Source organism: Juglans microcarpa x Juglans regia, chromosome 7S (assembly GCF_004785595.1).
Source record: "Juglans microcarpa x Juglans regia isolate MS1-56 chromosome 7S, Jm3101_v1.0, whole genome shotgun sequence".
NCBI lineage: Eukaryota > Viridiplantae > Streptophyta > Magnoliopsida > Fagales > Juglandaceae > Juglans > Juglans microcarpa x Juglans regia.
The window spans coordinates 10,616,353-10,643,160 of record NC_054607.1 but is presented as its reverse complement, the minus strand read 5'-3'; the positions used below and the strand labels follow the sequence as shown (position 1 = coordinate 10,643,160).

Sequence of the window (26,808 nt, the reverse complement as noted above, 5' to 3'; positions counted from 1 at the left end):
TTTTTAAAATTTTTATAAAAAAAATTAAATAATTCAATTTTTTAAATTTTAAAATAAAAATAATATTAAAAATATGTTATAATAATATTAAGAAACAATCTCAACTAATCTCATTTTATTTTATTATTATAATTTTTTTTAAATTTTTACATAAAATATATTAAATAATTAATTTTTTTAAATTTTAAAATAATAATAATATTAAAAAATAATATTCTAATAATATTTTATCCAATCCATCAAAAACTATCTTTTCTAACTATTCAAACGGCTCCTAAATTTTGGTAAGTTCTCTCTTTTTAAACTCCCGTGAATCGGAGGAAATCTCGCTTCTTTTTGAGGTCTGAATCTCAGATCTACTATTAGCGCTCTGTTTCTTTGCTGAGAAAACAGGGCTAACTTTTGGTTTTAATTTTTTTTTAAAATACCCAGGTGGCTTGAAACTTCCGTCGGTCAATTTGATAGGTAAGGTTCTTCGGGCTCTGTAGCATTTTCCATATATATTATATACCATTCACTCGCCACATAACGCATCAACTTTTTCATTCGTTTTTTTTTTTTTTTTTTTGTCATTTCTCGTTGTTCTCTCGGGAAATTTCGTCGCTTTTGCATGAAGATACTCAACTAAGCAGCATCTAAGAAAGCTTCTCAACTTTTTTGCCCCTTGGAAATTAGTTCAACGCCGAAGTTTTTATGCGGGTTAGTTTGTTTCTCGCATTTCTTAAGTTTGCCTGTGCACTGTAATGGAACTGTATCAAACTGAAATTTGTTCTTACTTGGTAGTTAGGGCTTTGGTCAGGATTCTTCATGATTGTGTAATTAAAAATGTGGGTAAATAATTCATGTTGATTTGCTTGCCTGTTGTTGTTTGTGGGAAATAAATTAGGGTTTCCTGGTTTCAGAGCTGTGACATTGTCTGATTGAGATCTTATTTGAGCCTTTTATTGAATGTGAAAGACGCATGCTTGGTTTTGGCCTTTTGTACTCTTTTACGTATCAGTTGGTTTGGTTGTGATCGTGTCTATACGTTGAAGTTAATTCTGTATAATTTAAACTTGGAGTTGTACCTCTAGAAATTCCATTAAGGTGATCCAGCAGTATAAGGTTTTACCACTACAGTTAGCTGGTCCTCTGAACATAATGATGTTGCAGTGACACGATAAGTGTTATGGGTATGTCGAGAGATTGCTTATGCTGGACGATGACAAGTTTCATTTCTGGAGAAAAAAGAAATGTAGACAAATGTATAATAGATGGTTAGCATAGATAATATCACCTCAGGTGTTAGAGGCAGTAACTTGGATCTTTATTTTTATAGCTGGTGAATAATCAATGTTGCTCTCATTATGTGTTAGAAAGCCTTTTGGTCCAATTTGGTTTGGAAAGAGTGTTTGAAAAGGCTGGAACATGTTTATGTTTGGTATCTTTGGCAAAAGTTTTAGGTTCCATTTGGTTCTTATGGGGAATGAAAGAAAGACTGAAGAATTGATTAAGAATCCTGGTATTCTTCCAAGAAAGAGAAGGACAGTCAATTATGGGGTTCTCAAAATGAATATTTTTTCCTGTCACTTCCTTAAAAAAATAGGAGTCTGTGAACTCTCTCTCCAACTTAATGCCATAGAAGCAGGACGTTTCTAATAGTACCACTGAGTAAAACATTCACTTGTTTTTGCCTTTTTTTTTTTCCGTGGTCATTTAGTGTGAGTTGCTTCTTTTGACCTTCACTTACAAAAAAACTATCATTTTTATCCTCGGCATCGTAATTTCATTTTTTTGTACATTCATTTTCCCCACGCTTGTAATTGAAGGTGTCCTGTGTCATCGTCCTAATGTTGAAAATTGTTTCTTCAAAATTCCCTTCATGGCTTGAGTAACTTTGGTAGACGATCTAAACACTAGTTCTTCCTTTGGGGTATGACTATGGCTTAATAATGGAATAATTGTCTAAAGAAGGGGTCTTCTCACATGCTTAGTAGCATTAAGTATTCCTATGCTTAGAAGAAGTCACCTGCTTCCATTTTTTAATCTCACGTAAAGCTGGAAGTTGCTATATGTTTCTTCTCACGAGAAGAATATTTTTACACCTACTTTTGCACTTGAGTCAAAAAAGCATGCTCAATATATATGTGTAGCTGATTAGTTCTTCCTTTGCACATTTTCCCATGGTCCCTGAGAAGCAACATTGTGGAGAGGCATCATGGGACCAGACTTGTGAAGAAACATTGAGGGCATATTCAGTGGTGCTGAATTCGCTGTTAGATGATGCATATACATCTTGTATTCCTTAGAACTTTAAACAAATCTCAAAATCTAGTAGAATGTTGTAATTGATTCTATGGTGACATGTAGAAGGCTGTTTGAGCATCCATAGGAATGTGTGCTTGAAATTTATTCTTGTTGGAGGGAGATTCTCATTCATTCTGTGGCATTCTTTTTATTCAGAATTGTGAACTAATGTGAAATACTGATTGGATATGTTGATCATGGATTTGTAGCCATTAATTCTCCCGTTTGCCATTTACAGCCGAAGGGATGGCAAATGATGCTCGATCTAGTTGCAAAATTAAGGATAATGACAGTAACAGTTCCAAAGGGAGGCATAGCGTTGGCAAAGAATCGAGTACCTCGGGCTCCACAACATTAGATACATCTGGTTTGAGAAGGTCTACTAGAGAAGCATCATTGAAGAGCAAGATGATTCCAAGCCCTCAAAGTACTCGAAAATCTGAGCGTCTTGATAAGCAGATGCCAACTACTCCTTCAATTAAGAGGAAATCTGAGAGAATTGAAAATAAGGGGACGCCAAGTCCTCCTTCAATCAAGAGGAGATCTGAGAGAATTGAGAATAAGGGGATGGCAAGTCCTCCTTCAATCAAGAGGAAATCTGAGAGAATTGAGAATAAGGGGATGACAAGTCCTTTGAGAGGGGCTGAGAGGAGTAAGAAGATCTCCTTGTCAAGTTCTTCTGGATCAAAAAACTCTGATAAAAGCTTGAGGTTAACAGATATTAAGCAGAAAAAGGAAAAGCGTGTGAAACTGTTGACGCTGGAAACTAAAGAGATTGGAAAAAGTGAAAAAAAGGATTTGAAATCTGAACCTGCAAAAAATAGGAGAATGGATGCTCGTGCTTATAGGGCATTGTTTAAAAAACAATCAAAGAAAGTTACAGCAGCAGGTAACTGAGATTTCTTTTTCCCCTTCTTTAATTTTCTTTTTTGTTACTTGGTGTTGTAAAGTCATACTCTTTTGTGGGAGAAAATGTCCCACAAATTCCAGCCGTTAGTGGGATGGAAGCAACAGCTTGAAGCTATAATGCTTTGCAACTTTTGTGGTAAGAATGGACAATTAGTTTATGCAGTGATTATAAATACTAGGAGAAATGATTGGTCTACACACAATCTTACACAAAGAATTTTACATGTTGGCGCGGTTTAATATGATCTATCAGATTGTAAAGCTTTTTTTTATTGTATATTTTATCTAAGTATTACATTAAGCCACATCAACATGTAAACTTCTTTGTGTGTAGACCTAACACTTCTCAAATACTAGTTCTCTAATGGTAGACCAGTTGTTTGCAAATAGATTGTTTTGAGGGGAAAGTTTAATCAGTTATCTTGATTATTCTTACACTTTCTGATTGTCTTGTAGCAAATCACGAGGAGTGGAATAGGCTGGATAAGTCCTCCCAGGGAGGTAGCGGTAATCGTGGGGGTGAAGTTGATGGAGTTGATGAGTGCAGTGAAAAGAGAGAGCAGGAACTGAGAGAAGAATCTGTTGGGAGATCTTGTGACACAGCATTGGTGAGATCAGATTCTAATGTGCATAAATTCTTAAACGAAACATTAGAAGATAACAGGGCAGTAGAATCGTCCCACCCAAGTCAGAGGCATATTTCTGTGGACTTAGCTAGTGTGTCTTTAGATGGAGATGGCATGGATGTTTTTAAGAGTGGTGATTCTCAGCAGTCATCCTATGATGCCTTGGTCAGAGAGATGATTAATGATCGTGAAAATTTACTGGTGGATGGCTCTGTAGAGGAGAAACTGCAAACAACGAAGTTGACCGCATTTAATGAGAAGACACTTGACAGTAATTTGGAAAAGTACCAGGAATTAATAACTTTAAATAGAAAAAGAAAGGCAGTGGATATGGATTCTGATGCTTCTGCAATAATTGCAAGTAAAGATATCTGCACCCCAATTGCTGATTCTGTCCCTTCATCGCCACCTGGGCGTGAAAGAAACAATCTTGATGAGACGTGTGGCAGTTGTTGTAAGAGACAAAGGTGGTTATTTACTTAGAATGCTGTAACTGTATCCACTTTTTCTATAGGTGGTAGTTTGCTATGCTATAAATAGTATATGATGCCAATCACTATGTCTTCATTGTATACATGCTTTTGCTATTTCTACATCTAAGAGGTCTGGATTCAGCATTAGCTTTGTTGCTACGTTGACTAACACGCATGAAACTTGTTAAGCACAATATTATGAAATTGTACTCGAGAGGGTGAATGCTTTTTTATATTATGAAATTGTACTCGAGAGGGTGAATGCTTTTTTATATTAGGTACATGTAATTATAACATGTATACGATTTCTTGATGTGTGAATCCCTCTCATAGCCTTGTCTTATGCACCTGTTTAGAATTGTAAATCAGAAGATGTATATGGTATCAAAGTGTAGGCTTTCGTCAAATTATACCTGGTAAATCCTGCCACATAGGTTTTTCTCAACCTTTCGACCATATACATTCCAATCCCTTTTATTATAATTTTGTGAATATTCTCATATTCTTGTAATTTTTCAGTTAATTAATGCATTTGACAAATCACCATGTAACTCTTAAGCAAAAGTGATTAAAGAATTGAAATGAGAGGCACTAAATAACTTTGTAGTAGGTAAAAGTAAAAATTAGAAACTGTATGTTGTTTGCTGATATATAAACTTCCTAACCTTCTGGCTTATAATTTCCTGTGTCTACAATATTGACATTCCGACTTGGGCCATTCCAACATGGCAAACAACTTGCTTAGATTGTATGCTTGGGATCGCTATTTAATGTTTATCTTCCTCTATGCTACTTATATAAAAAAAAATCCTGTGTATGGTCTAAAGATTTATTTTCCTGTTTGTTTTTGCTTTTCTGTCTTATATATTTTCAGAGTTGATGATGATTCAACAAAGGAGCAGTACTGTTCTTGCAACACGAAGTTAAACTGGGAGTTATCTGACATCTCTATCAATAAGGTCGGTTATATTTACTTAAAAAAAGGGATGGTGTTTACTTTTTCTTTACTTCTTGTTCTCTGCACATGCTTCCACTTCCTCTATTTTCTCACATTCTCTTGGTTCCCTTATTGGGAGAATAAAAATAATTTTGTAATTCTAGTAATGTATTTTTTTGTGAATTCTATTAAAAGTTTCTCATGCTGTCTTGGTAGATTAAAATGTAACTTAATCAGATATGAAAAATTTCCTTTTCCAGTCTATGCTTTGGTATGGTATTTCTGCGCCTCTCTATTCATGGAGACCTTTATATGTCATTTTATTTTTGGGAGAGGCACTTCCATCATTTTGTGGAAGAAGTTGAATAGCAGATCTGATATGGTGGATATTTGTTTTATCTAGTTGTTTTGAAGCCCTTAGAAATAGTACTGTAGTTTTTATAAGAGTCCTAGCAGTTACTGATAAAAAAAAAAAAAAAAAAGTCCTAGCAGTCAGATTTGTTGTTATCTTGATTTTAGTCTGTAGATTGTGACCCCTGTAATTTCCATTACACAAATTTGACTGCAGATTGTAATAGCAGAGGTGCAAAATGATGAGGCTGAAAGATCTTTTCATTATAAAAGTTTGTTTGCTAGCATGGTTAGTTATGAAATCAAAGTGAACTGGGCATTTGTACGAGTGCACTTGGGCTTTTCAGGAAAACCGTAGGCCCAATCCGCCCGTCAGACCTGACCTTATAAAGTCGGCCGCTTTATTGGGTTGGTTCGAGTTGAAAATTAAGCAACCTGATTAGAAGGTTGAACAGTTCTCGGTTTAAATGAATTGAGAACCCAACACACATGATAATCCCATTTTCACTGAAACCCTACACAATTCAATCCCATCATCTTTGAGTCTCTGTTGCACTGCAGACCCCCAGACCCTTTCATCTCTTGCATCAATCCCACCTCATCTTAAAACCCACACTCCTCTTGTGATATCCCATATGATATGGATAAGGGTATGTGGTGTATGAGATCCCACATTGCTTGGGAAGGAGAAGTTCTTGCTTTTTATAAGGTTTCAATGGGGCTCCAATTGTATCGTTGACTAGTCCTTTTGGAGTATAGGCCATGTGGTTTGGGCCTTCCACTGGGCTGTTATAAATGGTATCAGAGCCTATTCCAACCAGAAATGTGGGACTTGAGCTGTGCCACCTATAACAGACAAGCTCGACGAGGACGTTAGGAATTTAAGAGGATAGATTGTGATACCCTATATGATATGGATAAGGGTATGTGGTGTATGAGATTCCATATTGTTTGGGAAGGAGAAGTTCTTGCTCTTTATAAGGTTTTAATGAGGTTCCAATTATATTATTGACTAGTCCTTTTGGAGTATAGGTCATGTGGTTCAGGCCTTCCATTGGAGTGTTACACCTCTTGACTTGGTTGATTGATTTTGATAGCAGTGGGTCAGTGTTTTGAATTCATGCTATTGACAACCAGAGCCCACATGGAGGAGGCTAAATGCACAGAGAACCACCTTGCACACAAACACACACACACATACACACACACTCTCTCTCTCTCTTCATTCGAGTCATTTAGATCTTTTATCACCTTCTTTATTGTGGATCCATGCCCAAAATTTCAGAGCCTAAATTTGTATACTTTTTGGGTCTGATTCCTATTCTCTTAAAGCTTTTTTCTGAAATATTGTACCTACTTGTCTGCCTGTTTTGGATATATCATGATCAAAACCAAGGATGGAATTGTTTCTGTGCCTTCTGCATTTACTAATCATCAAGATGGTAGGTCTTATAGCATTCTTCTGCATAGGCCTTTCTGTTGCCGCTTTTTGCTACTTGTGTCTTCGTGGTTTGTGCTCCAATTTCTGTGTTAATTAATCGTTCAAATTGTCGTCTGATTATGTTGGTCAAACTAGCTGAGAAGAGCCATCTGTTCTTTTACTGCCTCGGTCAGTTTGGGGGAGGATTAATCTCAAGTTGGGCCATGACCTGACTTTTCGGTTGGGTTGCACTCCTAGAGTGCATGAATATAAATGATCTTCTTTATGCATAGATAGCAGGAGTGATATTATTCATCAATATAGTCTTTTTTTTTTTTTATTACAAATTATAGATATATATTCTATACCCCATTAAGTACCAATATGCAATGGTAGGGGATATCCAACGATCATTTTTTATGAGTGAAAGCATACATATTTGTTCATGATGATATTCTAAGAAGATTCAAATGGAATATTTATTGCCAAATCTTTGGGTATCCCTGCCCTCTCTCCAAACAAAAATTAATTCTATTATTTTTCCCGTTGCATTTGTGAGAAGGTATCGTTGATGGGTGTTCTTGTGAAAAATAATGATACGTCTCTTCCCAATTTAGAAATAAAGCTTTATAAGAGTACATGCTCCATGGTCTACGAAGCAAAATGTATAATGGTGAAAAAGCATACATTTATCATTGTAGCAATATGTATTGGACAAGAAATAAAGCCTAGAACTACAACAAAACCTATACTACTGATATTTTTTGCTTATAGGTTTTGTCTATAAAATGTTATTTTCTGAATTTGAGTCCTACCTTTACTTCATTGGCGTATGTTTTCAGAACTTGCTGAACTATTTATTCTTGTTAAATTCACCGGTGGGCTGTGCCATGCCAGTTTACTTGAAAACTGTGTATGCTTGTTTTCATATCTTCTTAGATGAGACATTGATCTTTTTATGAATATCATTTCTCTAAATTTGTTGCATTAGGATAGAGGGAATCCTGAAGCTGCTGTTATGGTTGGTTATTCTGGAAAGTGCATCAATTGTTTGCAGCAAAAGGAGTCTTCTGTAGATCTTCAATCAGAAAGTGACCAAAATACATGCGTCGTCTGCAAGCTTGGTGGGAAGCTCTTGTGGGTGATCATTTTTTATTGGTTTATGTATGAGGGTTATTGGTTGCTGTGTTAGCATTATTTTGATTTCCATACCAAATGCCTCGTCTCATTTAATGGATAGATATTTATTGCCACATAGTTGTGTGCACGCGCAGATTGTAATGCAACATACATACTTTTTTCCTTGAGTTTCATTGATTTTGTGAAATATTGTTCTCTCATGGCTTTTGTTCATTTTCAGGTGCTGCGATGGAAAAGGGTGCAGAAGAGGATACCATCCTTCTTGTCTAAATCCTCCTTTTAACATTCTCCTTTCCCTAGGAGTTTGGCACTGTATTTCATGTGTTAGAAAGAAGATTGAATCTGGCGTGCATTCTGTGTCAGAAGGAATAGAATCTATTTGGGATGAAAGAGAAGTAGAGGTGCCAGATGTTAATGGTATGTGCATCATTATGTGTTTCTCATCTTTCTTGTTATTAATATTACAAAATGTTGATTTTTGTTAATATGCATTGGCCTTATGGTACTTTATTGTAGGTTTGACCGATAAAAAAAAAAAAAAACTTTATTGTAGGTTTGCAAAAGCAGAAGCAGTTTTTTGTTAAATACAAAGGTCTTGCTCATGTTCATAATTGTTGGGTGTCAGAAAGACAGCTACTTCTTGAAGCCCCATGGCTTATTGAGAAATTCACCCAAACAAAACAGGTTCTTTATCATTTCGATAATTAAATAGATGATGTTGTGTAGTTGCAAAGTGACATGTGCTTTTTATGGTAGTGAGATGCTTCTGCATTTGATTTAATTCTGTTCTATTTATTGAGCCTATTTTCTTTGTTCAACGTATCTACTTTTTTAACCTATGTTTTCCTTAGATTCTTTATGTTTTGGGCATTCATTCTTAAACTAGCATGCTTAGGCGTTGCTCTTTCATTCTTAAACTAGCATGCTTAGGCGTTGCTCTTACATATAATCCTGTATACTTGGGCTCTTGTGTACTCTTTTGATCAATAAAAATTTGTTTACCGATCAAAAAAATGTTTTGGACATTTAGGCTCAGTTTGTATACACAAACCTTCTTATCTCATCTTATCTCATCATTACAACTTTTCCAAATTTTCATACAAAAATATAATAAATTGAATTTTCAATTCCTAAAATAAATACTAAAAAATATATTCTAACAATATTTTATTCAACTACCACTCAAAACATCTCATTTCATCTGAACTGTCTATCCAAACCCAATCTTATTCATCTCATGTAATACTATATGCCTAGGTTGTGCAAGCTCCATGTAGGCCTTTTGAAAAAAAGTGGGACCCATCATGAAAAAGTGAGTTTTTCGTGTGGGTTTCATTTTTTTTTCAATAAGTATGCGTAGTGCTTGCACACTGTAGGCCCATACAAAACTCTTTCCATTCATCTATATTGATAGAGATCCTTGTATGCTACCTTTTTTTTTGTGCAATGCCCTGTGGATCTCCTGGATTTTGTCTGATTTTTCTTACTCACCGTTCCATCCAAAAATGGAAATTGTTACGATAATTGATTCCTTAATGTGATATGTGTTTCCCTTTACGATGAGAATTTTGTTCTTCAGATCACGAGGTGGAAGCATGAGTGGAGTCTCCCACACCGCTTGCTACAAAAAAGATTTTTAATGTCTTCCAGACAGTTTAATGAATGTCATGAGGGTCATGATGGTGATAGTCTACACGGCCATTGCGAATGGCTTGTGAAATGGCGTGGTCTAAATTATGAACATGCAACATGGGAGTTGGAGAGTGCTTTATTTTTACATTCACCTGAAGGTCAGAGCCTAATTCAAGATTATGAAACTCGTCGAGGGAAGGTAAAGTTAACTTGTAATGTAGATAAGGTGCCCCCAGAAACTAGATTTCATATTATTCATTTTACCCCTTTCGTTCATACTTTCTTTGTGGAATTTCTTCTGTATTTATATGAATAGATGACTACTTGTGTTGGTTGATAGATGAGACTTAGGGCACGTTTGGGTAATGAGATGAGATGAGAATTTTGTAAATAGTAGTGAAATAGTTTGAGTTAACTGTTCAGATGTTTTATTTGGTTTTGGGAAATAACATAAAAAAGGTTGAATAAAAATATTATAAAGTTATAAAATGGTTTAAATATAATTTTTTAATATAATTTTTGTTTTGAAATTTGAAAAATTGTATTGATTTTTGTGTTTTGTTTGGAAGTTTGGAATAGTTATATTGTTTTTTGTGTTTGGATAATGATAGGTAATGATCAGATGAAAATGTTGAAGATTTGAAATTGAAACATGTTGTGTTTGAGTGAGTTTGAGAAGGAAATTAGGAGAAGTTTTGAGATGACATGAGAAATTTTATCTCTTTGTTGCCAAACAAGGCCTTATTCCGCTGCAAATACTTTTATTCTTGAAAGTACTTAATCCTGTCGTGGCCTTGTGGGCTTGTGTGAGGGTTTTAGGATGTTTTCAAGATTTTTAAGTGAAATTAGTCATTCGAGCTGTGCTCTTTTCTGGCATGATATATTATGAGTGGGTGAGTTACTAAATCTACATTTCTAGAACTTTCCAAGTTGTTGCAAATATTGATATTGTTCATTGAAATATATGGGAATAACAGGAGGGATTGGTCATTGGAATCCTATTTCCAGAAGAATTTCTCTTGGAAGATTAGTTGGGAATTCTGTGCACTTAAAAAAAGTAGCTCTTTGTTTGGGTCGTGGCTTTGTGGAAATACTTGTTGTTTTGATTAAGAGGAAGAGGAAGATCACCATTTCTCCCCAAAACCGCATCTCCTCATTAAGTATATAAGGAATTCCCAACTGGCACGATCATAGGCCTTCAATATCTATCTTGTAGAGAACATGAGGCTTTCTGATCTCAACCTATTATCCAGGTTCTCATTAGTAACAAGAATGAGTTGACAACTGGATCAAGAGGAAGAGGAAGATCACCATTTCCCCCCCAAAACCTCTCCTCATTAAGTATATAAGGAATTCCCAACTGGCACGATCATATGCCTTCAATGTCTATCTTGTTGAGAACCTGAGGCTTTCTGATCTCAACCTATTATCCAGGTTCTCATTAGTAACAAGAATGAGTTGACAACTGCAATCCTGGAATAAGTTGACAAACAATTCTTGCAATTTTTAGGGTGGTGGTAATCTTCATTGTGTCCCCGAGTTTAGCATGTACAAGTTCATAGTTGACTTGGGCCTTGTTTGGTTACACAAATGAGATGAGAAATCTGTGAATAGTAGTGAGATGTTTGTGAATGGTAGTGAAATGGTTTGAGTTAATATGTTTTATGGGGTTTTGGGAAATGAGAAAGGAAAAGTTGAATAAAAATATTGTTAGAATATAATCTTTTAATATTATTTTTGTTTTGAGATTTGAAAAAGTTAAATTGTTTTTTGTGTTTTGTTTGGAAGTTAGAAAAAATTGTAATGATTAGGTAATGATAAGATGAAAAAGTTGAAAAGTTGAAAATTGAAAAGTGTTTGTGTTTGAGTGGTGTTTGAATGTTGAGACGAGACGAGACGAGACGAGACTTTAGTTGAGAAACAATCCTTTTGTTTTGGTTGGCCTTACCGTATAAAAAGTTTGGAATTTTTTTTTTTTGTTTTGTTTTGTTTCTGATAATAGGAAAGAATCTTGTTTTGTTGATTTGTGGCTAAAGACTCCGGGTTTTGGCCAACTAGACCATGCTTTAGCCTGCACATAAAGGCTCAATTGATTTTATTTTATTTTGGTTTGCGCCAGGTGTCTGAGAAAAGCATCCCAACTAATCCCGAGGGTGCACAAGCCCTCGGCAAGGAGTTTCCCAGCACCTTGGGTAATTGAAGGGGAAAATCCCCTAGTCCGATTGCCCCAAGACATTGTTTGCACCCAAAGGGATTTGAATCTTAGACCTGGGCCCCAGCATACCCCCAGGCCCAAGGCCTTTACCACTTGAGCCAACCCCTAGGGTTTAAAGGCTCAATATATTAAACTTGATTCACTTACTAATATATTAAGGCGTAACCTGAAACTAAGGTCCATGTCCAGTAATTATGGAAATTATATAATAATACTTTTGACCTATTTCACTGCTCCATTGAATTTGTCATGTCAATGTGTTCATGTTCTGTTACTGTTTATGTTGTGTGACATTTATTTATCGTTGGTTTATTTTACTTTTCATCTCCTTAACTTTCCCTTTTGGTAACAATCAACTTCCTGCAGAGACCACAGAGAAAAAAAAGTTCTTTAGATAAGTTATCGCAGCTGACGACTGGAGGTTCACCTGGGTTTGATAATAATCATCTGTCATACGTTAACAAGCTGCGTGAGTTTTGGGACAAAGGCCGGAATGCAGTTGTTATTGATGATCAGGTGAGGTTAATATATGATTCTGTGATTTAGGAGCTTCATTAATAGTTGTAATTAAGAATTTTCTCAACAGATGATATTTTGGTCATATAATATAGAGTTCTTAAGAGTTATGTGATCTGATGAACTGATGATGATGGATTTTCTGATCTGATTTGAATATATGGGGTAATTTGATCCAATAAGAACCCAATATGATGAAACATCTGATAAAGATAAGCAAACAATAATTTAATGTATAAAAAGGCTTTAATATGTTTGATTGATGTCTAATTTATCCAGAGATAAAGGTTGTATTGAAATAGAGTAACTGTGATGTATACTTTTTCTTTTATTTCCCCTATTGTTTCATGGGTCAGATCTCTAGTAGTGACATGCTTGAATTGGTATTTCATTAAAGGACATCCAATGCACTATTAGGTAGCGTCAGATATCCTTCCTTTGATATATGATAAACATATTCTTTTTCGTTATTGAGAAATGTTGAAGGGTCGTTTGGTACCTGTATTTTTTCTTTAACTTTTGAAGGCCCTGAAGATTTTGTGCGTTAGAATTTTTTTACTGTGCAAGTGCTTGAAAATCTGTCTCCATATCTCTTTCTCTTCCTCGCTACATGTTTGCTTTTTTATTCTAAAATTGATATCCTAAGTTATGATATCAATGAGAAGTTTGGTCCCATAACATATTTCATTGTTATATTACTTATATAAAAAAAAGCATATTTCATTGTTATATTATTTAGATGCGCTAAAATTTCATTTTCAGTGGAGCTGATCATGCTTTGTTTTTTTTTTTGCAGGAACGGATTATAAAGGTGACTGCATTTATCTTATCTTTGCAGCCTGATGTTTGTCGACCATTTCTCATCGTCTCAACTTCTGCGGCACTATATTCTTGGGATCAGGAATTCTTGCGTTTGGCACCACCTCTTGATGTTGTGGTTTATGGTGGAAACAAAGATATGCGTGAAAGTATTAGGGCACTGGAGTTTTATGACCAGGGCGGTTGCCCATTGTTTCATGTACTCATAACCACACCAGAAGTTATAATGATGGTATATCTTTGCAGCCAGCATGTTCCATTTCACGTTGAAAAATTCTATTGGACTTAATGTGTTGCAAGTTGTCTTAAGGATGGGTTATTCTATTGGTTTAGATCAACTCAAAGATTTTGTTTTTCTTTTCTGTTATCATAATGTGTGGTATCTCTACCCTTCTAACAACTGCACGTCCAAGGTTGTATGAGTAGCAATTGCTTTCTAGAATGTCAGTGGTATAGGTTTTCCGGGCTTCTATCAGGAAGAAGGGCCTCTTCTACTTGCAAGTTTTTCAAATTTCACTTGCCATGAGCTGTCTTGTTTATGTTGTTTGTGTTGTTTGGCAGGATATTGATGTGTTGGAATGCATACGCTGGGAAGCAGTAATTGTCGATGAGTGTCAACACTCTGTAATTTCTTTACATATGGAACACATCAAGGTGCTGTATGCTGATAGGAGACTTTTTGTTGTCAATGGTCAACTAAAGGTTTGTTTCATGGATTTTATTTTTGTGGATATTTATATGCATACATATCTATATATCTATATGCCCATGTATGTGGTTATTATTTTTCTGATGGGCTTGTTTATGCAATGCTGCTGGATTTTGCAGGATACCAAGGAGGACTACCTTAAATTGCTGTCTTTGCTTGATTCCCAGAGTGATTTGAATAACAGTGCATTAATAACCTGTTCCAATGACAATATCAGTAAATTGAAGGAGAGGTTGTCAAGTTATATTGCATATAATAAATCCAAGTTAGACTATTCTAGGTTTTTGGAGTATTGGGTACCTGCACAGTTATCCAATGTGCAGATTGAGCTGTATTGTGCTGCCCTACTCTCGAACTCCATGGCACTTCGCTCATTTTCAAAGAATGGCTCTGAGGCTATCCGTGATATTCTCATCTCTTCCCGGAAGGTTAGCTTGATTTAACATACTGCATTAATCACATGGATACACGAGATCTAGATGCTATTTCATTTAACTTTGTAGTCCCCCTTATTCTTGTTGTTTGACTTTGCGCAGTTTGAAGATCATATGAACAAATTGTATCACTTTTTGTTATGCAATTACAAGTCAATTTTGGATGGGAATGGTTATAGATCTGTAGATATGATCCATGAATTATGTAATCTAGAGAATTTATTAATTTGATTTCCATCGTTCATAATTAGTAATTTGACTTTTAAGACTTAGCAAAAAGATGTAATCTAGAGAATTAAAAAGGTTTATAATTTGATTTCCATCATTCATAATTAGTAATTTGACTTTTTAAATTTTCTTAGTAAGTTGCATATAATTTGAAACTCCAGAAGGTTGGGCAATGATGACCTAATTATTTGTTTCGACATTACCTTATTTCTTGTCGATCTGAGTTTGAAGTTACCATCATTTACTTTTTTTACATCTGAGTTTTGATGTGAATGCATTATACTTGTAAAAAAAAGAAAGGATGTCTGTATTTCAGTTAGCCTAGTCAGTAATAAATCTTTGCAATGTCTTAACTCTTTTCATGTATGTTTTTGTTATTTTCTTGAATGGTGGTTGGATTGTATTCGTTGTCAGTGCTGTGATCATCCTTATATTGTGGATCCATCCCTACAAATCTTGCTCACTAAAGGCCTTCAAGAAGTTGCGTTTTTGGATGTTGGAATAAAAGCAAGTGGAAAGCTACAACTTCTTGACATGATGCTTATGGAGATGAGAAATCGAGGTTTAAGAGTACTTATTCTTTTTCAGGTACATGGGTTGTTTAACCAACGCATATCCTTTATTCATTCATTTTTTTTTTCCTTTTTTTTCGTTTTTTAATTCCTTCCTATCATTTCTTTTTTGCATGAACTTTTGCAGTACTCTTTCATTGATGCTTTCTTCACTATTGTTGTATGTCATTATATTTTCATTTTCTTTTATGGCAATTGTTGATATTATCTAGCAAAACATTTTTTTTGGATGGTTTATTATCTAGTAAAACCTTGAAATATAGTAATTGATAAGCAATCAATTTCTCATTTAAATGAGATCTCTTAAAGTTTGTATGTGCATTAGGAAGTTGGTAGATTTTTTTAACAGCCTTTTCACTTGCAAGCCGATATGGAGGACACAACCTCTACGCCACTAGCATGGCAGGAGTTGACTTGCAAGAGAAGTTTAAAATTCTGAATTTTAAATTTTCTCAACTTGACATGTCAGTGTGCCCTCCACATTGGCTTGAAAATAGAATATTTCTTCTTCAAATGTATGATTCTTTAGGTTTAGGAGTCGGTAAATTTCAGTCATTTGCAGATTTTCTCACATGTATTATATTATGCTAGGGCAGGGCAATTATCATGGGCTATTCACTAGTTGATGTGGCATTAATGTGAGGCTGATAAGGCAATCAATGTGACACAAACCTCAATTTTAATATACTGTGTGACTTGCCCTCAATTTCAATAGGCCTTGTTGATGTAAGGAATGGCTTACATGTCATGTGCATTGTCATCATCCAATTAGTGCAATGTCAATTAACGAGTACATCATGTCATAAAAGGGGACCACTTTACTGATAAAAAAGGGTACAACTTGATATTTTTTGGAACATCAATTGGAATCCTGTCCGAATTGGATTATGTTTTAAAGGTTTAAAAAACTTTAAAAAGCTTTATTTTGGAAAACATGATAACAGAAGTATCAAATCAAAACCACTAACAAACTGAAGCGACAAAAAGGTTATTTCTTATGTTTTTATATCAGTCATTGTAGTCAATAGCAGTAGCATGTTCTATAAATTCCATTATGTTAGACTACAGCACTGAATATATACTGTGCATTGAGTTCAAGTCTGCATAATTACAAAGTGAAATTAAATCTTCAAATGCCTCGTGACTATAGAAAGTTACATAGAAATATTTGTCTCCGGGTGTGTGTGTTTGCACTCATGCTGGACAATGCGCATTTTATGTTTGCTATCATAGTGTCTTATCACAACAAGTTTTTATTGACAGTCAATTAGTGGTTCTGGAAGGAATTCTCTTGGAGATATATTGGATGACTTCCTACGGCAAAGATTTGGTCTAGATTCATATGAACGCCTTGAAATGGGTGTTCTTCCTTCTAAGAAGGGAGCTGCTTTGAACAGGTTCAACGACAAGGAGTCTGGGAGATTTGTGTTTTTATTGGAATCCCGTGCTTGTTTTTCCAGCATCAAACTGTTATCGGTTGATTCTGTGATCATTTTTGATAGTGACTGGTCCCCCATCAATAATTTAAAAGCTCTGCAGAGGATATCACTCGATTCACAGTTTGAGCAGATAAAAGTATTCCGGCTGTATTCATCCTTTACTGTGGAGGAAAATGTTCTAATCCTTGCGAAGCAAAATAAGTTCATTGATAGCTTACAGAACATAAGCCGGAGTACTTGTCATATGCTGCTGATGTTGGGGTTATCCCATTTATTTGATAGTTTGGATAAGTTTCATGGTGCCAATACCCCAGCCTCTGCGGCAAGTATTTCGTCTGAACAATCACTTTTGAAAGATGTAGTGCAGGAGTTTTTGTCCATACTTCTTGAGAATGGTGAAGAAACTGCCACAAGTAGCTCATCTATAATTTTGAAAGCCCAACAAGTTGGAGGAACCTATAGCACGAGTTCTCCATTGCCTGGTGAGCTTACAGTTCCACTGTTGGATGAATCGCTACCCCAAATATTTTGGACAAAGTTGTTGGAGGGAAAGCAGCCTCGGTGGAAATATCATTCTGTTTCAACTCAGAGGAGTCGTAAAAGGATTCAACCTGAGTTATCAAAGAGACCAGAAGTTGAGAGTGATGTTGTAAAGAAGCAGAAGGTGCTCAATAATAACATTGATCCGCCTTCTCTGAAATCTGGATTAGAGAAAAGAGTAATTGCTGGGGACAAGGAAGGTAAGTGGGTGATGTGACTGACAATCGCAATTTGTCTTTCCATTTTCTATTCTGCTTGATAGGCTTTTGTTGGTGCATTGAAGGTCTATTATTGTTTGGGAAGGATTGTACATCTCCTTAATCCTAAAATTTTAGATGTTTATGGCATCTGTTACTTCTGCAGGTTTGGATACTGCGAGTCAGTCGAATGATAACCTTCATGCACACCATGCTCCTACTGCACCTCGGTTGCCTAATTTTATCTCAGAATTCTTGGGAGGTATTAAGATTGAATTTGACAAGCGAAGAAAGCTGGGTAATGCACAGAGTAGTCTCCATCTTCTTCTGAAGCCACAGATAGAAAAACTTTGCCAAATTCTACAATTCTCTGTATGAAACTCATTCTTCTAATAATGATTTGTGTGAATTGAGCTGCCATTGTTTCATTTCCTTGATAATGGTTTTATTTCCCATTTGTTCTCTAATGACGTTGATGCATTTTTTCTTATGCAGGGGGATGTCAAGGACATGGTTGAAAAGTTTCTCGAATATGTTATGAATAATCATTCTGTCAACCGAGAACAAGCGACTATGTTGCAAGCTTTTCAGATATCTCTGGTTAGAATCTCTTTTTCCGATTCTCTTTTTGGGAAGTGAAAAATATTCTCTCTCTCCTTCCAACCCCATCGTCTATTTGTGAAAGTATCTTTGAAATTCGCTGAGGAAAAAAAGCATCTGTCATATTCTGAATGAAATATAAATATTGGTCCTTTTATCAATGAATATTAGAACATTAGACGTATTGATCCAGAAAAATAAAATAATGTTAGATGTGTACATTTTTTTTTTTTTTTTGTACCAACTATGAAATCATTGTTATTCATGGATTCTTATTTTTGTTCATCCTATTTTATTTACTTTGGTTGAAAGATCATTTGTTTTATACATCTCGTGTTTCATACATGCTTTTTCCTTTGGTAGCCTTAAAAGAAACAACAATATTGCTTTTTTCTTTTTCTTTTTTTTTTTTTTTGTGTAGGTGTTTATGTTAATGCGTGTTGTTTTGAGGAATGGACTCAATTAGGGGTGATAAACGGTCCGGTCGGACCGAACGGACCGATCGTTTCGGTTCGGACCGGACCGAATGAAAAAAAAAATTATATATATTTTATATATAATAATTGTACAATTAACAATATAAAATTTTAAATATATTATTAATACTTGTTAATATTCTATAAATTAACAATATTTTATATATATATTCATCTAACCTATCACTATTAACAATATAAAATTTTAAATATGCTATTAACACTTGTTAATATTCTATGAATTAACTAATATATAATATCAATTAGTTAATTATATAGTAATTATATAAATTAATAATATAATTTTCATATAATTTATTATCATTGACCATATAAAATATTTTTTTATTGAGTTTGTTACATAATCTACATTAATAAGTCACTTAATTTAATTTAGTATTTTAAATAATTTTTTTTATTAATTATTTAAAAAAATAAAAAAAATTAGGCCGGACCGACTAGATCGATAGCAATCGGTCCGGTCTGGTCCTTTTGGGTGTTCGGTCCGGTCCAGTCTGGAAAAATGATGGACCGAAAATATTCGGTCCATCGCCGGACCGGAACGGACCGGACCATTTGCAGCCCTAGACTCAATCAAATCATTGGGTTGACCAACAACACTCAAAATGAATAATTGAAATGGATCATGCCTAGCCTTTTTGTTGGACATAATAAATTGTATAATATAGTGTTCGAGTGTTTAAATGTTTCCCACTGTTGATTTTCTATATCATCCCTAGGTGCCCTTTTGCCAATTCTTTTATGCTTGTATATTTTGACTGATTTAACCTGCAATATCTCTTGCAACATCTGCAACAGCCCTGCAGTCCCCCTATGTACTTGACCTGCCGGAACAATTTCCTTTGATTCATGTGTTTGGGTTGCCTGAAACTAATGTCCTGTGTCTAAATTATGGATCTGAAACTGTTCAGGGTGAAACTTTCAGTCTTCTTTGAGGCTAGCAGTAAGCCTAAAAGCGAGGCACATGTGTCTTAATCCCAATTTAAATTGGGATTGGGATTGGATTTATTGAATCTGAAAAATAAAATTTATGCATTTTTGAGTTTAATTCTATGCATGCAAAATGAATGATAAAGAGATAAAGATGATCATTGGGTTGAAAATCAAAGTCCAAATATCATGTTTTGTTCTTGTCCAAATTTCATATTTATTCTGGTCCAAATTCCACATTGAGTTTTTCAAACATACTTGCCTACCTTGCAACTTTCTGCATAAGTTGGTCAAGTACACAAACAATCTTTGGGTTTTGCATATTGATCTTTGGTTTTTTATTTTTTATTTTTATTATATATATATATAAGTTGCATATTGATCTTTTCGGTCCCTTTGCTTTTAGTTTTGTAGTAAGAAACCCTCCGTTAACATGGCATGCCACATGTCTACACTTGACCTATCATTTGGTTAAAGAGTTATAAAAAAGTATAAAATTAATTTACAAAGTTAAAAAAATTATTACAAAATTTTTAAAATCTGTTAAAAAATAAAAAATAAACCAAAACCTAAATAAAAACTCAAAAAACTGAAAAAATTAAAAAAAGAAAAAAACAATCTAATGCAATTTTTGAAAAAGCCAAAAGAAAAATTGAGAAGGGATTTTCCTAGCCATCTTTGTCCCCATTGCATGGGGTCTGGAAAATGTCTTGGCCCCAGTGCAGCACCAAGGCCTGATTTAGTGCTTCCAAAAAGGAAAGGCAAGTCATTTTAGTTGGGATGGAGGGAGTACTATATTAAACTAGTCACACTTTGCATTCCAGTTGTCTCTCTCTCTGATTGATGTATAGGCGCTTCTTTGTTTTACTTGTGTGTAATGCATGCCCAGATCTGCACCTGAGCTGCTTATTTCCGGTTTTCTGCTAACCAGCTTTGTGCGTCTTTCAGTTGAATAAAATTTTCATTCAGCCAAATTAAAGTATAGTAATATTTGAATGTGATTAATGATTATATATTTTACTATTGTACGGGGCTTGTGTGTTCATGCAATTTCTCTCTCTCTCTCTCGGTACTACTTTGGCATTTCTAACAACCTACTTTACCGGTGTCTTGTTCAAATTCAGTGTTGGACTGCAGCTTCCTTGCTAAAGCACAAAGTTGACCATAAAGAATCTCTTGCACTTGCAAAACAGCATCTAAATTTTCTCTGCAACAAAATAGAGGTGGACTATGTTTACTCATTGTTGCGGTGTCTGAAGAACATATTTTTATACCGTACAGGGAATTTACAAATTGCAGACTATCCCAATGTTTCCAACTTACCAACAAAAGGTGTTACAAAGGACCACTCACCTACAAGGCTTCCACAGTCAACAAAATCTAACCTGCAAAAGGAGAAGGCAGAGGTTAAAGCCTGGTTACAGCATCTAGAATGTTCTGATAAACATGTCCTTCTACGGCCTGGATTGGTGCTAGAATTGAAACTGGCACTAAAAGATGCTTTGAAAAGTATCAAAGAAATTCAAAAGAAGTGTAACAAGCAGTGGAACAAACTGATTCAGAAGCAACAAGAAGAAAAGGATGAGATTAAGAGAACTACTGAGGAACAGAAGGCACAGCTTGAAAAAGAGCGAAGAATGAAATATGCTATAATCCGTACTATGCACAGTAATGTTTCTATGAGAATAGACAAGCTTAAGATATTGGATAATGAATATGATAAAAGAATTGAGTTACTGCAACAACAGATGGAGAAACGCCTAAAGCATCTTGAGGAAGTGCAGCTGGTTGCTAGGAGAAAGTTGCTTGAGAGGAAGGACCACTGGGTGGAAGAAGTGAAATCCTGGGCTCAAGTTGAACTGTTATATAAGATATCTTCAAATGAACCTGGAAATGGGGTGAAATGCTTGAAGACTTGTGAACGAGTTACAGCTCTTGATAGTCCCAAGAGCGTTTCAATTGCTTCTGGTCATCTTTCAGAAGAACATAGTTCTGACAGAACTGTACATGCCTTACCCGGTAATGGATTGGGATTATCTGGAACTCCAGAACCTGTTCCTACAAAAGCTTTTACAGCTCTTGATAGTCCCAAGAACATTTCAATTGCTTCTGGTCATCTTTCAGAAGAACGTAGTTCTGATATAACTGTAAATGCTTTACCAGGTAATGGATTGGGATTCTCTGGAAGTCCAGAACCCGTTCCCAAGAAAGCTGTAGTATGTAGCAGTGCTGTTGAAACTCCAGCTCACCTGTGTGGGCCTGATAGTGTGAGTGATGAATTAAATATCATGGCTTCTGTGGGTGTGACGCTTACTGGGTCTGAGAACTGCAATGGAGCTGGCAGTTCAGGTGATGATCAAGTTAATTTTGACTCTGTTGATTCTTGTGGCAAAGAGCGTAGTCCTGATGAATTAAATACCATGGCTTCTGTGGGTGTGGCACTTACTGGGTCTGAGAACTACAACGGAGCTGGCAGTTCAGGTGATGATCCAGTTAATTTTGACTCTGTTAATTCTTGTAGAAAAGAGCATAATCCTGATGATTTAAATACCATGGCTTCTGTGGGTGTGGCACTTACTGGGTCTGAGAACTGCAATGGAGCTGGCAGTTCAGGTGATTATCCAGTTAATTTTGACTCTGTTAATTCTTGTGGCAAAAAGCATAATCCTGATGAAGTCGTCTGTAGCAATCCAGACACCGAAGTCCCAAGGGAAGTGCCTGTAACTATCAGTTCCAGTGAGGGCACTGAGAAGTTTCCTACAAGTCCTTCGTCTGGAGAACAACTGGCTGAAGGATCCTGTGTCCCAGATGAAGGGATCGCTATAAGGGTGTCAGAGACTGTCAGTTCCAATGATGATCTTGAGAATCTTTTCTTAGTCAGTGCACCTCCGTCTGATGAACAAATTCCTGATGGAGCCAAATCAAGCATGCCTGATAGAGAAACTCAACTGGGAGTGTGTGAAACTGCTCCTCATAAAGGAGTAGAGGTTGATAAAACCAACAATCAGAATGGAGCGTCTTATGTTGCCTCAGAAAATAAACTAGGTTCCATTTTAGATAGGTTTTCGGTCTTAATCAAAATAGGTCAGGGTCCTACAGTTGACCACCAGGATGTATTAAGTGATGCTATCAAGGAGAGGACTCGTTCTCAGGAGCTTTCTCTGGAAAATTCTCCTACAGTGCAGCCCACGACAACCATGGCTCAAGGTGGTCCTGTGCCATTCTCTCAGGTATCTTTATTCTGCTTCAATGGTATCCACTGAAATGATTAAGAAGAGGCTTGTTTTATTTTCCTTAATGAACCAATCAATATACGTACACAGGCAGTCCAAGATGAATGTACTCCACCATCCACATCTGCCCATACGCCCATTGGAGACACACTGGCTAACGAGATGCAGAATACTTCACAAGAAGTTGAACCTTCAGGATCCCATCGGGTTGATGCTGGGCCCTCTAATCAATTGAATCATGAAGCACCTGCAATTGAGCCTGTACAGCAGATACAGCTGTTATCATCTGCAGATTCACATTCTGGAAACAATACTTCTGATTTACTTTCAGATGGTGGAGTTGAACATCAGCTAAACTTTGAAGGCCATACATCCAACCAACTTACTCAGACTCCTACGCAATTAGGTGAAAACCTTATCGAGTTTCCAGATCAAGCTGTTATGCAACCATCAACTTCTTATGCATTGTTGTTGCCCATTGAGGCACCTGTCAGTGGCTTGGGGACACATTTTTCAGATACAAGGACTATGCCCATCGCAACAGATATTATTAATCCTCCTATACAAACTGCACCCCCAGTGGCATCCTGCATGCCTATGTTTTTCTATCCAGACCCGCTTCAAACTGAGTTGGAAAGAATTCGTAAAGAAACCGACCAATTTATCAAAATTCATGAAGATACAGTTAGTTTTCCAATTTTCTTAGCTGCTTGATTTAGTTTTTTTTTTTAGCATGACAAGTAAGCTGCTTGATTTGGTTGTTATTTACTTTATTATCTAATGGCTCAAAAGTTCTTTTTTCAACTTTTGAGCAGAAGTTGCAGCTCAAGTCTGATTGCGAGAAGGAGATTGAGGAAGTTGTTGCTCAAATTCGTAGAAAATATGAGACTAAAATTCGGGATATGGAAGCTGAATTTCTTGTTAAAAAGAGGGAAATGGATGCAAATCATAATGGAGTTCAGAATAGTAAATTTTTGGCTGAGGCTTTCAGGTTTAAATGCATGGATCTCAGAGGACCTGGTCCATCAGGAATGCAGCAAGGTATCTTATAGCTCACTCCTTTTGAATAGTTAATTTCCATTCCTTAGTTGGCTACTCAAATTAGTTGTTAGATCTGTACCTTTGTTCAGTTAGGCTCTGTGCTTGGCCCAGAACAAAGCCAGACACAGTGAACTATTTTAAAGAATGAAAACAGAAATCTATGAGGATTGAAGGCATGAAGAAGAGGCATTTAAAATGATTCAAAGAAATTGAACTTTGGATAGTATTAACTTACAAAATTATCTAGGAAAATGCATCTGTTTTTTTTTTTTTTTTTTTTTGTTTCAAGAATTAGATATGGATGCATGCTCTTAGATCCAAGTGACACTTGTTTCACATGGATTTGTGTCATGATGGATTCAGTTCTAGCAGTACGAAGCTGATCTGTTTGTTCACAGTATTGGCCAAGGTTAATTATTGGTATATGTAATTATCTACTAATTAACAGTGTAGAAAAATAAAAGATGCTGGATCCATATAAACTGATTATCTCATGCAACCAAATAAAACGTGTACTCTGTTGTCTATTGGGCAGCATATGTTGCTCTAACTGCAAATGGAATTAAATTCCATGAGATTTTATTCAATATAAATGTAGTTTGAAGATTTAACCAAAGATCCTATCAAGATTGATGGGACCTTGGCTATTTTCAAGTATAATGAAAAAACTTTTTTTGATCAGTATATAATGAAAAAACTTTCATAACTGTCATATCAATATGGGTCAGTCAACAATTAAGGGCCGTATATATGACAGAAAATAAGGTAAAACATTAACTCAATGCTTCTTTCTGCTCAGAAGTGACTGACGTTTTTGGATACTTACATGTGGTATGTTTAAAAAACAAGATATACACTGGTTGGTTCTATAGATAATCTTACTTCTTTGAAAAAATAAATGGATTAGGTCCAATTACTCTTGAGGTTTGCGCAACCTAGCAAGTTTATCACCATATTTAGGAGTGTAACATTTTTATATATATTTAGTACTGCACATAGTAGATCTGGGGTATTATGAGTGTAATATCGATCTACATTCAAATAATACAAAGTATATATGGAATGTGTTTTGGAAGAGAGAAACAAAATAAAGTTAGCACAAAAATGTAAAAGAAAAGGTTGAGAGAGAAAGGGCAGATAACATTCGTTATGTTGCTGCTTCCTTGAGAAGGCAAATAAAAAGGTTATGGAATATCTCGTGGCTCATCATAAAAACATTTTGGCGGGGGTTATCTTTACTAATACTAGTGCTGTTTCTTATGTATATATGTATGCATCTCAAATTTGCCTGTAATGTTTCTATCCTCTTTGGAAGCAGCCTTTGTGAATATCTATTATTTAAGTAGACAATATCGATGTATTTCATGCATATTGAATTTGCATTTATTCTAGTTTTCGCTTTTCTCACTTTCCTTGCAGATGTGCATTCAAGTTTAATGCAGCACCTGGTTCAGTCAAGGATACAGCAAACTGTGCAAGGATCTTTTATTTCTGTTCCGTCCTCGGCCAGCATTTCGGCACCTAGCCTTCAGACTACCAGTGCACCTGCATCCAACCTTCAGAGAACCAGCGCACCTGCATCCAACCTTCAGAGAACACCACCACATTTAACACCCCCACATTTGGGTGGCCCGCATATTACATACCCACCTGTCCAGGCTTTTCACCATCCATCTGCATCTCTTTCTAGCATTCCTCCAATTACTATCTCCATCTTCCCTCCTCCCTCAGGAAATCTTCGGGTTGGCAGTGAAATACGTGCTCCAGCCCCACACCTGCTTAGGTCTACAGCCATGGCTGCAACAAGTCTGCCTTCTCTTTCACGTGGGCAGCCTAGTCACCAGGCACCTAGCAACACTGCTACAACCTTGACCTCACTTCCCCATCCTCCACCCATAGCAGAAGCGCCTGCATACTTATATGGTCCTCACAATAGGCCCCAGCTGCATGAAACTGTAGCCAGGTCTTCATATCTTCCTACATCTCTACCTCCCTTTGATCTTCTCATGGACATTGTCAGCCCAAATCTGCCAGATTTGCTCCAACAACCAGATTTGCGCACGTACTCCAACTCCCTGAATCGATCTGCTCCAACAACTAGTACGGTGGTTAATGCTGTACGTACAGGTGGAGGCCCTGACCTTGTTTGTTTATCAGATGATGACTAGCAGTAGCTGGGTATATAATATTTTGTGACACTAACTCCCCGCCATCAAATACGTATTGAAGAATTTTGCATTTGAGAAACTGACTTTTTTCCTGAAGAGAACTTGTGGAGAGAGATGGCCTAGTGAGAAGGCAGAAATGAGGAACCACTAATTCTCGAAATTTTGTGTTGTAGAATGTAAGATACTTTGGTCTTACGTTGTTGAAATGGTTGGTCTGTACATAGGTGATATGTAGAGAATGTTTGAGATATTAATTTATCTGAAAAAAATGCAATGCATGTTTCGAAAATGTGTATGATATTCCTTCATTTGACATGGCGAGTAGGAGAAGCTTCTAGGTGTGGATTTCTTACTAATTTTATGAAGGGGTCTCTATGGTACATTCTGCGAGATTGGCTGCTTAATGAATATGTTATAAGAGAAATGATGGTTGCAGTCGTGAGTGCAAAAGCGTCGTGAAATTACTTTAAAACAATGGATAAATATGGGATTTATATGAAAAGAAACTAATGGTAGATTTCATTTTTTTTAAAGGGGCGCGTTCTATGATTGTATGTAGAATTATTTATATTATAATGCAAAGATAAATCCTACTCACAAAATAAGTTACATCCACTTACACCTGATTGAAGTGCGTTTTAATTTAGGAAAAAACTATTTGACCCAAGAAAAAATTGAGTGATTGTGTTTTTATTTATTTTAACTATTAATGAATTGTATTTTTTTTATTTTAAAAAATATTTAAAATGTATAAAAAATAGTTGAAATAAAAAAAAAAATAAAGTGTATTTATATTTATAGGTCCAAACTATCGGTCCTGGTAACTCTTTTAATTGACTCTCATTAATAGTGTTACGTGATGTGATGCTTTTTAATTTTTGTTAAGGATTATGTGC

At 35.7% G+C, this 26,808-nt stretch overlaps 1 protein-coding gene across 5 annotated transcripts; it reads left to right on the top strand.

Annotated features, from left to right (window-relative positions):
- The first annotated feature begins 329 nt into the window (after positions 1-329).
- On the top strand, positions 330-26,300 carry LOC121240313 (helicase protein MOM1-like). 5 transcript variants are annotated; one of them, XM_041137715.1, is made up of 20 exons: positions 330-465; positions 2,525-3,175; positions 3,652-4,288; positions 5,169-5,253; positions 7,994-8,139; positions 8,363-8,559; positions 8,696-8,826; positions 9,722-9,973; positions 12,356-12,505; positions 13,302-13,556; positions 13,886-14,026; positions 14,153-14,461; positions 15,110-15,283; positions 16,531-17,446; positions 17,610-17,815; positions 17,939-18,043; positions 20,595-22,700; positions 22,794-23,387; positions 23,519-23,744; positions 25,164-26,300. In XM_041137715.1, the coding sequence occupies exons 2-20, from the start codon at positions 2,533-2,535 to the stop codon at positions 25,910-25,912; spliced, it is 8,022 nt and encodes a 2,673-aa protein (XP_040993649.1). In that variant the 5' UTR covers positions 330-465; positions 2,525-2,532; the 3' UTR covers positions 25,913-26,300. The 5 variants fall into 5 exon arrangements, with proteins under 5 accessions (XP_040993649.1, XP_040993651.1, XP_040993647.1 ...); XM_041137713.1 differs by lacking the exon at positions 330-465 and adding an exon at positions 522-699; XM_041137714.1 differs by lacking the exon at positions 330-465 and adding an exon at positions 522-699 and having other exon boundaries at positions 2,496-3,175.
- Positions 26,301-26,808: the final 508 nt, after the last annotated feature.

Excerpts from the sequence above, each read along its gene's own strand:
- LOC121240313 (XM_041137715.1), top strand. The coding sequence starts at position 2,533 with ATGGCAAATGATGCTCGATCTAGTTGCAAAATTAAGGATAATGACAGT. Across the intron at positions 3,176-3,651 it reads AAAGAAAGTTACAGCAGCAG|CAAATCACGAGGAGTGGAAT; the intron begins GTAACTGAGATT and ends ATTGTCTTGTAG. Across the intron at positions 8,827-9,721 it reads AATTCACCCAAACAAAACAG|ATCACGAGGTGGAAGCATGA; the intron begins GTTCTTTATCAT and ends TTTGTTCTTCAG.